General features: G+C 37.8%; 1 protein-coding gene across 1 annotated transcript in view; it reads left to right on the top strand.

The window, feature by feature from the left end:
- Positions 1–12,497, top strand: part of GABRG3 (gamma-aminobutyric acid type A receptor subunit gamma3) — a 342,488-nt gene that overhangs the window by 313,480 nt on the left and 16,511 nt on the right. The window contains exon 7 of the mRNA XM_075737535.1: positions 9,398–9,550. Within this exon, the coding sequence (XP_075593650.1) occupies positions 9,398–9,550 (153 nt within the window). The remainder of the gene's footprint in view (positions 1–9,397; positions 9,551–12,497) is intronic.

Raw genomic sequence — 12,497 nt, 5'->3', positions numbered from 1 at the left:
TGCTATTAAAATAAGCCAAATTCTGGTGGTTGCACTTCAAGAATTATTTTGAAAAGTTGTGGAGTGCATGGAAGAGCGAGAAGATTTATTAGAGAGTGGAAACAACTCCTTGTATTAAGAGACCATAAGTGTTTATCTTGAAGGATAAAGGGTAGTTGATTACCATCTCTAAATACCTGCATGAGAAAAAGAAAACTGGTTAAAAAGAGTTCTTCTGTCTAGCAAAGACTCAAGGTCTGAGTTGATGCCAGATGGCTGAAGACTAAGAAAAAACACCTATTTTTCACAGTGAGAGTAACTAAGCATAGAAAGGACTTCAAGGGTTATAGTGTAACTCTATTGCTGGAAATTTTTAAATGAAGATAGTATGCCTTTTTAAAAGATGTTCTACTTTATCCATAATTTTCAGGTTTGCAGAAGTGATTACTCCAGAAAAATCTCATACCGTGCAGAAAGTGCGACCATATAATCACCATAGTCTCTTCCAGAATGCAACATGATCAACAGCAATGGGTTTCCAACAGTGAGATACTATTTAAAGCTTTCAAAAGATTATAAGGGAGATTGAGCCACAGGAGTATATGTTAGGGACAGTTGAGGTGGACGAGATGTCGATACGGATATGAAGAAACAAGTTACTCCATTCCACGATTACATAAAAGATGTCACAGTACAGTCAGAATTGTGAGGCCAAACTCAAGAACATTTTAATTGAACAAAAGGAATACTAAGTCAAGTAAAATGTGTGTTATTATTATTATTTTTAAGAAAAATGTGTAAAATTAAATTCTGAGGAAGAAAAGAGAGCTTTCTATTTGAAAATGTTGAAATGGGATTTTTCGATAGCTAATGGAAAACTATTTCAACTGGTTTTGGAATTACAAACTCACCAAATCTAGTCCTGTAGGTCTTCATAGCAAACTTCAGTACAAAGGGGCCTCCTCCCACAAACAACAGCTCTTGTGAGTGAGAAATTCAGCCCTAGAACTAAATGAGAAGTGATCTGCATTGACAGATGACATAAACCTGAGGGTTCCCAGGCATGATTTGGTGCTTATTAAAAGCAAAATGAATGCAAGAATCATTAGTGTTGTACATTCCCAGACCTCCTACAGTATTTGGTGCTCTGTGGAGCGTGAAGAATGTTCCGTTCGAAAAGCATTGCAGAGCTCCCCATCAATAAACCCTCTCAAAAAAAAAACCAAAACAAACACAGATTCCTACATAAATGACACTAATTTTCACTCCAATCATGCATCTACTTTCACTGACATAGGCAGCTATGGTAATTTATTATTGTTTTTACTACATCTGCTATTGTTCACTTTTATTCTTCAAGCACAAAAGAAAACCTATATATGGTAAATAGCAACACTTCTCAGCAATAGTGAGTAATGGATCATGCATGCTACACCATATTTGTATATTGATTTTCTCTCAGATTGATGCATGAATGCAAAGGGAGATTATGTAGGTAACTCTTCAACTGTTAAGGCAGAAATCGAACTGGACTGGTAATCATGGATGGAAGTCTTGCTTATGGTATTACACATTTTTATTCCCATTATGTGGCTTGATGAAGCTGCATTTTTGGAGGATTTTCCAATATTACTTGTACCTTACACTAGCCAAATTAAAAATCTATCATTTTCATTAGTACCCCATTTGAAAAATCATATGAAATGATACTTCAAGTTCTAAAACTAAAATGTCATTATGCCTAAAGATAATAGGCCTGAACAGCCTGAGAGCAAATCTGATGATGGTCATTATACCGTAGAGATGAATAAGATGCTATAACTTCATATAGGTTTTGTTGGAGGAAAGTAATATATATAGTAGCAGGGCTGGGAAGAAAGAAGAGGTGTATTTGGCAGGACAGCTTGTATAAATATGTAAACACATAAGTATACCAATAACCAAAACATTTTTGATCATAGCACCAAACACTATAATAATTTTATTTTTATTTTGCAAAGTTGGTATTTTCAGAATTAATTTTGGAGGTCAGTTGTGTTCATGGACATTGATCAATCTCCCAAGTACATTCAAAGCACTCCAGGCACTTAACAGAAGATATGAGCTACAACTACAGACAGCGAAATGGTTACAGCTGAATCAAAAGTAACTGGTTTTGAAAGTGCCAGTATGGCATATAATGTATTGGTTAGAGCACAAGAAATATTGACTAGTAGGTTTCAAATGACTATGGGACACAATGAATTTAAATGTTGAAAAAATGAGTCATTTATTTAATTTCAGTTCTTCATGAAAAATTCCAGTATACAACCTATGTATGCCAATAATTCTGAAAAGAAAAAAAAAAAATCAATATAAACAAATTCGATCTTTGAAGAGATTCATTGGTTTTCCAGATTTAATACTAAATGCTCAAATCAGAGGATGAAATAACTTCATGTGCTGGAAATATAGTCATTAACTTTTAAAAAGCAGGCAACAGTTCATTTAACTAAACTGTCATTTTACAAAAATCTTTTGAAAATGCTGCTTGCATCAAAGAAAATGAAAGTTCACTATCTAAGGAAGAACAAACAGAATAAATACAAATTTTTGATGGTGATGAAAAAAAATTGATAGCTTCAAGTAAAAATATGTTCCTCAGTATTATATTCTTTTTGTTATTACACATGGAAAAAAACCCCAAAACCTAACTTAATGTCTTTCAGTTCTGATAAGTGAGGACAAAGTCTTGGTCTTACTTGACTTTAAAAAATCTGTTGTCTTCAGACAGCCTGGGATCTAGTGTTTGCTTTTCACACTCTAATCTGTCAATATTTGATTTTTATTTTGCATGCTTATGAATATGTATATACTTATAATTGAACATGATTTCTACAAGCACAAACAATGCTGTTGGCATTGGGTTTCTTTTTTTTCACTGAATACTGGTATAGTAATTTGTCTATGATAATGGGAAACTTAAGCAATGAGTTGGCACTCATAGTGTCCATGTATTTCTGGAAAATTTGCTTTTCAAGTGTAAGGGTTGAAAGCCAAATCTGGGTTACACTGTACTTGTACACGCATGCACACACACACACAGTCACACCTTGATAATGCCCAAGGTGATTGTGAATTCAAAACCAGAGATCTTTGGGACACGGAAAGCTTTTTTGTTCTCTGTTCATTATCTAATATATAAGACCCTTGCCTTTGACTGGGCATCTCATACCTACTATAGCAATACACGTAAAAATGACACTTCTGAAGACCTATATGCATTTCTTGTGTGACTAGATATGCAGCTAATGCAGAAGTTGTGTGTGTAATGAGTGCCTGTTACCACTCCAAGAACACTCAATTTATTTGGGATGAGATGCAAACATGTTTGTCTGCTGTACATGTTCCCATCCAAGCATGGTACTTTGGTTATCTAGGTATCACCATGAAGATAGCTAAATGCCAGAGCTGCACAGGGGAATCTAAGACAAGCCCTTAAGTAACAGCATGACCTCGATGATTTTATTCTTCTTTTTGGCTTGGAAACATTTGTCCTAGAGATTGCTTCTGGAAGTGAAAACTGTCAGTCAGCATGCTGACTGACACGTTTTGGAGGAGTCAGAATAAGCCTGCAATAAGCCCTCAGCATTTCTTCATTGTTTACAGAAATGCTGAAAAAGATAAAGGCATTTTTAATGGTACTTTCATGGCTGTCATTCCTTCTACATTTCTCTTCAAGAGAACTGCAAACAGGATTGGGTTTTGTACTGCAGTCTCTGTTTCTACCTGATTCTGAGCTGAGGTATTCTTTCCAGATTATGCAAAACCTCTTGAACCTGAAACTTGCACGTCCCCAGTTGACACCAGCACTACCATGACAGCATGCATCACTTCCAAAAAACATCTCCAGTGAACATTTTGCAAAAACTTCTGTACATACTGACTTTGATGAAAATTTGTATTTTTTCAATGGTTTTACTTGTTAACAGCCTGACCAATGTATTCAACAACAGGAGTGGTCTTCTGCTTGAGCTAATTGTTTTCAAGTATTCTACCTTGATATCAGAGAGAAGAATTGTAAATGAAGGTATTTGTGATGCATGGGCACCATTAAATAGAGTCTTCTCTTGGCTTCCAAATAAAAATACAATTAAAAAAAAAAAAAAGCACTGAAGATTAGAAATTTAGTTTGCTCACTATTAAGTAAATTTGATTTATTAAGATAATAAGGAAGATGCCTCAGTGTAGTCTCTGTGGTCTTTCTGATCAACAAAGAAATATTTATGACACACTGCATGAGTCCTCATTCTAATGACTAGGACTTTTTTCTGTAATCAAACTCTCATAATAATATGGATAAACTCTGCCACTCCTCATTATTCTGCAGTTCTAGTGATGGACAATTAGCACGTAATCGTCACTCACATGCTGAAATTGCTCTGTGTATGCATTGTAGTTTCATATTGCAGTCTTTGTAAAGTCATTCTGTCTTTAACTTTTTTCTAAGATAATTGGGATTGTAGTACTTGTTAACCTAAGACTAAAATTGGAGGATAAATGAAAATGCGTGATAAGATAGTATAGTGTGGTTTGAGTAAATAAATGATTTACTGTATATAATTTTGTATTTTTAAAAGATTTTCTTAAAATAACCAATTGCTTTCTGCTCAAACATTTCACCTTTAAGGGAATTGTTCTTGCTGCGGTGTAAGCAAAATTCCGGCAATTCAGTCAACCATGCCCTTAGTCTTCAATAGACAAATGAAATAGGCTATAGTTTAGCATTGTTCATTAAAATCCACAGCAGTTATTCCTTTAAAAATCATTATTGTTCTAAATAGTGCCCTACTTTCAAATTGAAAAGTTAAACTATTCTAAGTCCTATGGGTCACAGGCAGCAGTCATCTTGGTTTCATGGGAAGCATTGCTACACTCTTCCTTATTACTCCACATTTGCTAACTCCGGATGCATCTCTTGTTCTCATTTATAGAAAACTGGTCAGGCACTATTTTGACTCAAGGTAATTTTCATTATTTCAGAGAATTGATGGTGTGAGGGTTCAGTTAAAAGTTCGTTTGCCTTCCTGGGAAATTATTTAAGCTGTTAAAAAGTAGAATTCCTCTCTGAGTTTCAAAGTGAAATTTTTGGTATTAGCTATTCCAGTGCTCCCTAGCTAGGCAATCACCATGTGATTACTTTCAAACCAAGTACACTGATTTAATGATATGCACTTTGGAAGGAGGTTTTTCCCATCTTGTCTGCGCTGTGGGGCTCTGTCGCACAATCAGCCCCAGCTCCTCTTCTAGCAGTGGCAGTAATGGCAGGTGGAGCTCTGCAGGCTGTTGAAGGAGCGAGGAGGCACTGTGCAGAGTGCTTGAAAGCTTTTTTCTCCCCTTTGAGTTGCTCATGCCTGCTGGACATACAGAATGAATTGTAGGTCAGGTTTTTTAGAAGAGAGGAGAGTTTCTTTGTACAAGTTATTTTGTGTGTGTAGAGAAAGTCAGAAATCTATGTACCATGGTTACTTTCCTTTAAGATGTAGACAAGTGCTTTTAGATACATGGAGAATAATTATTTTTGAAAGGAGTAATTTAGAGAATAATAATAATGCAGTTTGGAGTAGTGCATTGAGGAAAGTAGCCACAGTACATACATGGTGGCTCTCCTGTATGCAAAGAGACAATGTAGGAGTCTCAACAGAAGTTGACTTGGCTGACGATAGAAATGAAGTAGTAATTTAGTTGAAAATTGTAATTTACTGAGCTATTAAAAAAAATGCCTCCAGTACATGCTGTACAGAAACATACTTGTCTTTGACAGCAGTAACAACATTGGTGCTTCCAGTTGAGGCTCTGCATTTCAGCAGTGGCAATTCACTAAGCACTGTCATCAGCATTCATCGTCTCTAAGCTGTGTCCTCTCTAGGCATGGGTTGAGTATTGTAGGAGAACTCGCAAATTCTCCTCTTACTTCCACTTTGCATCAGTAATTCCACTGAACAAAATTGTTCTCCCAACCTCTTGGTATGTAATCTGTCAGCGTGTTCCTGTAAGTTGGAGTATAGCACAGAAGGTACAGTATGTAAGTCTGTATGCATAGCTGCTGCCTGTATGACTAGGTCTGCCTTCTTCATTGTGAGAATTTTTGTATGGATTTCAGAAGAGAAAACAGGTTAGTGGATAAATGAATGCAGCCAATCATTATCCTAGGATTTAATTTTCATTGGATGCTTGCTAGACATCTATGGGTCTTTGCTGGATACTTGGAAATTTGAAGCTCCTTGTAAAATTTGACTGAGTCACAGTTCCTTTTTAACTTACTGCAGAGAAGGAGTATCTTGACAGGTTTTTAATTTGGATAAAGACAAGTTGAATAGTTCTGTTGTAATAAAGAGCAGGGGAAGGAAGGAAGCAAGCAAGCAAGCAAGGAAGCAGAGGAGTTTTGCATGTCCTCAAGAATGAAAGCATCAAGTTTAACCATGAAACAAAGGAGGAAAATAACTAAAATAATCTTTAAAAAATTAAGAAGGTTATTATATTTAGGTAAAATAACCTTAGCACCCTCACAGAATTAGCCTGATTTAGCTTTCACCATGGAATCAAGGGGTGTGATTGACTCCTTGGATCATCTGCAAGTGTCTACAATGTTTTTTTCCACATCTGAGGCAACTGTTCTCCTTTTTTTAATCACTGGAGAGAAATGGGAATGTCTGGGCACATTCATCTCCTTCTAAAGTGAACCTCTAAAACAGATTAGACAAACCATATACTAAAAGTACCAATTTCTCTTCATTAAATATAGAAAGGAGGCCACAGTATGCAGGTCATCTGTACCATCTACCTTCTAGATATCTAAAATCAGGTGAAATGAATACTGCCTGAAAGATACTGAATCAGTTTGTGACTAAATGGGATGATAGACTCTTTACATCATTTAATCTCTGCCTCAGTTCCTGTCTGCAAAACAGCTGAAATGCTCCATAATATTATCCCGCTCTCAGTTTATCAGGTTTATTTCAGTAGGAGATCTTGGAAGCAAGGACTCTGCCTTACTAGCCAGTATCTTTCTATCCAGTATCTAGCCCCACTCCCGTTTGCTGTGCTGGGTAGCACAATGATACTATTCAGAAGAGCAGTGTCCTGTGTGTGTACTTGAATGGTGTGTATCATATATCGTCGTGCACAATGAGAAGTCTACAGATTCCTTTGCTTTAGACCATTCTCACACAGCTTATCCATAGGTGTGCAGTTCTAGATACAGTATCTGACTAAGTGAAATACAAAGGCATGGCACATTTCCTACAGCGTCTTTGATTTCCTTCTTTTTCCTCATCCTTCTGCCCTGACAGACAATGTTTGAAACTTTATCATCATTTTTTTCCCATGGTTCCTGGTTTGTTTCCTGTTAGTAGAAGCACTGGTTTACAAAGCCTCTGACTCCTTACTCCCATTTCTGTGAAATTAACTCAGTTGTTGTCATGTAAATCTTTCTTTGGTGATGCAAACCAGATTAGGGAGTTGATGTAGTCTAAAAATAAGCCAGCAGAACCAGTGATTACTAATCTGCATCAGTTCCCTGATGCCATTCCCTGCACAGATGAAAGTGCTGGAGCTTGGTGGAATGAAAATAACCCTTAGGCTGTGAACAGCTCACAAGGCTTGCTGTGTCATGATGGACTGCAATACTTACTACTTGTAACAGCAGCAAGCTCCTTCATTAAAGCTCTGTCACTGTGCCACATACACAAGGCTTCTGAAATGACTGTCCACCTTCTTGGGGTCACACACTTTTTTACTGCCACAGTACTCATGAAAATGTGCATGTTCATCTAACAGAGGCACAGTGAAAGCACCCACAGGCTTATCAACGTCTTCCAAATATATTTATCTCTAAACAATGCACTTAACAAATAGAAACACTTCTTTTTGACTCATTGTTCTAAGTTTCTCTCCCCAAATCCCACCCTCAGATTTTTATTTTCCTTTTACTTTGTAGCTTATAGTAGCTCACTCATTTTACAGTGGCCTTCGGAGATTCTTTGGGTGGAAGTCAATTTTACTGAATTACTTGCTTTTCTATATTTTCAGCTATAGTCAATATATCCACTCTATTAAATGCTTTTGTTCATATGCTCTCTGTTACTAGAAGATTAAGCTTTAATTTGTCTCAACTCCTAATGAACCCATTGTGCCTCTGCTTGGGTGAGTTGTATGTACATTCCTTTGGGGATTAATGCCTCTGTGCTACCAATTTCTTGAGTCTTCTGTTGGTTTACTGTAACAGGACAGACTTACCTACCTATTGCAAATGATGCCTTCTCTAAATATTGTATTCTAGAAAGTCAAGGTTTGTAACAAAAAACAATATAATTTATTCGGTCAAGTCTGACATAGTCAGACAAAACCCAATAAAAGTTCTCAGGCATATAAACTCTTGCACATCTGAAATGGAAGCAACACACTTCAAGCGAAGTACAGAAACTGTTCTCAGTTCAGTTTCATTATTGTTAATCACTGTGACTGTCTGAGAGGAAAGGATAGTTAACATCCATGAAGCTGAGGGAGCTGTTAGTAAGGAGAGAGGTGATAAGGTCAATAGCTTCTACTAGGTAGAGAGAGAGGGACAGATTATTATCCCCTGTGGAGTCACAAGGGTTATCAGAAGAGATACTGTGAAGACAATTCTATAATGTGAGATAAACTATGCTTCTTACTGAGCTCTTGATTTTATGAATCAGAGCGGAATGATAAACTTTATATCCAGGCTCGCCTTCTGAAGGTTTACAGACACTACAAGTGACCACAACTGCTTTGAAATGGAGGAATGCTGACCAAAAGAGACTTGACTTTCAATGATGAGTCCTTTAAAAGTATGCAGTTTGACCTCTCTTGCCAGCATTGAGGCTCTGGTGTCTATAAATGACTTCTTATGTAAAGGCATACTCATGTGCATGTCACACTTGCCATAAAGACCCCTAGTGCCTGTCATATCTCCAAAGAAGATAACAGAAGTCACTCAAACTTGAAATTAGGGCAGGGAAGATACAGCTTGCAGAAGGAGGGATTTTGTGTGGCTTGGTTACAAAATCTGGTGAATGATAGTAGCTTCATGTTTGTGGTCATGGAGCCATTTAGAAATATCAAGTCTGGAAAGCCCAGATGCCTTTCAAAAATTTACTCATCCAGAATGATTACTGAGAGCCTCTGCCTTTCCAAATAGGCCAACATTTCCACAGAGACCTAAAAGTAAAGGAATTAGAATTGAAAAGTTTATTTGAATTCTATTTGACCTGAGCATTGCTGCACAGATGCTCTTGAAATGCTGAGAAATATTTCATATGCAGTGCTTTTATGAAGCTTAAAAAATTAGCAGCTCAATGAACAACTGTCTGTATCTCACCACAATGTCAATTTATTTTCTGTGCTATTATTGCAGGTGATTATGTAGTCATGACTATATACTTCGACTTAAGTAGAAGAATGGGATACTTTACTATTCAAACATACATTCCCTGTATATTAACAGTTGTTCTTTCCTGGGTATCCTTTTGGATTAAAAAAGATGCCACACCAGCAAGAACAGCATTAGGTAAGTTGTTAATAATTCCCCTTTCTGCTCTCTTTGTGTAGTTTCTACACTATCATTTGAAAATGTCAGCTTCCTTTCAGAGGGACCACTAGCTACATGCTTTGGATTAATGCTACCACATCTTGCAGACCTAGATCTACTATCACTGAAGCCCCTGGTTTTCTGCCTTTAGCAGGGTAATTACCCTGACCCTTTGGAATGACACTGCCGCCTATTTTGCATAATATTCTAGAATTAATGTCTATCTTCTTGTTCTCAGTATGATATTTTAGTGACATTTTTGAAGAATAAATTAATTGCACGGCTGGCTTCCTTCCCTTCTGAAACTCTCCCCCACAGGGCATTATGTCTTATATATACAGAAAACTGTGGGATATAATAATATTAATTCATGCAAAATGTTATAGCTTGCATGCTTGAAGTTAAGCTGCACACTAGGTGTATAGATGTTTTTCAGAGATTGTGGAGATTTGTGCTGGTATAGGTTTTCCAGCAGCTCATTTATGTCAGGACCAGCACGTGCATTTTGGCATTGTGCTTTAGGACACACTTAGAAATGCTGACCATTTATTCTTATGTCTATAGGAAAACCTGCAGGTTTTGCTAGCATCAAGGGCATAGGGCTATATACTAGGCAATTATAGGTGTACATCAGAACAGAAGGAAAAACAACATTTTGGTCCAGACTGTGGTTGCCAGGCCTGTCAATACTAACTGATTAAGAAATCTACCAGTCTAGTAAAAAAGGGGAGGTTGTGTCAAGGTTTACATGTCTGTTTTCAAGCATGGACATTACCCTTCCCAACTATTCATTGCTTCCTCCTGCTGGAGTTTGTTACCATCTCCAGTTAAACAGCTGGACTCTCTAAATCATTTCAATTTAAAAAAATAATAAATTATTAAAAACTGACCTGCCTGACTTTTTGGACTGAAATCAGATAGGAAGCATTTGTAGGAGCAACTGAGTCCCCAGGTTTGAGAGCGTGATACTGCTGCAACGAAAGACTGGAGGACAAGGGTTGTGAACAGGCTGCACCTCCTTGGAGGACACTTGAAGGCAGCCTGGAGCAGGCACGGTGTTCTCGAGTGCTGCTGTGTGCCGACAAGCCTTTGTTCAACCACAGTAGAGGCAATCTCTACAAACCACCTCTGTCTGCCACTCCCCGATACAGCTGATCAAGGGTACTCAGTACTCCTCATCCTTTTTCATCCAAGTAACTAAGCATTTATCAGAAATAGTGGTTACTTATAATTGAATCAACTTCTGTTAGCTCCCTTTCAAACGCCATGTAGAGGTGCTCTACTTGATCTCAGGAGGAAGACACCTTGTTTGACAATGCAGCCTTTATACAGTTGTTCAAAATCATTTGTCCTGTTTCAGTCTGTCTCTCTCCTGCACTAATAAATCTGAGCAACCACCAATTTTAAGGGTGCTGTGGTTTCTAGCACAAAGGCCCTGAAGGGGAAAACAAAAATGAAGTGCTAAAGAGACTTTGAAGTCCATTGACTCTGAATAAGATTTTAGCTGCTATGTCTCTTGAACCTGTCCAGAAGTCTGATCCTGCTTTCTAAATCCTTCACTCATGCAAAAAAATTACAGTCATCTATTCAGGGTGCACAAGGCCCAGGGTACAAACATTTTTGCTCCCAAAACTTCTAATGCTTCAATAGCTGAGTAACTTTCAGTTGAATGATAGAAGAAACACATTACCAAAAATATCCTCTAAGCATAAATCCCTCATTAGCCACAGCTTTATTTAAGCAATGAAGCTATATGCCAGCCATTCCTGCTATCCATTTTTAGGCATCTTCCTAGGGGAAAGCTTTAATTCTTAGTGAGTGGTGAGGCGCATCCTTTCAAACCAAGAACAGCTCAGTGAGATGGAGCTACACAACAGGACCAGTAGAAAGAAAAGTCCCAGAGAACCTGTAGTAAGACTACTGCAAGCAGCCAGCATTGGTTCACACTTTACAGATAATTCTGTATTAAAACCCATTTTGTGTGAGGTCAGCATAAAACCATAACGAGCTGCATTTGCCCCAGGAGTTTGTAAAATACAAACATAGCACTTCTGACCATTATAAGTCATGTGGCATCACGTGAGTCCAGTTTTCTGAGGTTATTTTCCAAGCAAGGAATATTCAGTCCTCACTCCCTTCATGTGAGTGCCAGGGGACCTTTATACTGCAGCTCCAGCAACATGACGGACCCTAAGACTTACAGTTATTCTGTGACCCCCTGCACCTCCAGGACAGCATTAAGATGACACAAAGGTGAGGACAGAGCAGCTTTACGACTGCCTGTTCCTGGCTGCGTACACTTTCCTTTGGTGGCCAGAAAAATCAAGCAATAGGCCTTCAGCGTTCTTCTCTGCTGAACTCCTTTCTTCTTAAATTGGGTGACTCAGTGGAGATAAGGAAAGATTGACCATCCTTCACAGTGCTTAAGAGAAAAGGGAGAAAATGCATCTAACAGTTTGCATTACTAATTTTCCAGAAACAGCGTTCATACCCTTTCCCTGAGGGCAGTTCCCCACACCACACAGCTCCATTTTCCAATTAATTAGACATGGAAGTAGGTTAGATCACTAGTCATTGCAGTGTGACTCTCCCTACCTCAACCCATAAGCCAGCAGGAGCTTCAGACAAAAAATGTATTCATATACTACGGTCATGAATTTGAAGTAAGAACACAAAAATGAGATATTCCAAGGCTATATTGAATCACTATCATGACTAACTCCTAAAACTATAATGAAGAATTACATTACTGGACTAAAATATAACTTTTTTATAAATAAATTCAAATGACAAGAAAATAATACATACATGGGTCACCTCTTTTTGTGCAGAGTCCTGTTGCTCCCAAATTGGCAATGGCCTGCTGACTCGTGGGATGAAGTAAGCAGATGTTCCCTGTTTACTGGGGACACTACTTTTATAACGC

The sequence above is a fragment of the Balearica regulorum genome, chromosome 1, assembly GCF_011004875.1.
Source record: "Balearica regulorum gibbericeps isolate bBalReg1 chromosome 1, bBalReg1.pri, whole genome shotgun sequence".
Lineage (NCBI taxonomy): Eukaryota > Metazoa > Chordata > Aves > Gruiformes > Gruidae > Balearica > Balearica regulorum.
The sequence above is the reverse complement of the archived record's forward strand: the minus strand, read 5'-3'. Positions and strand labels throughout refer to the sequence as shown.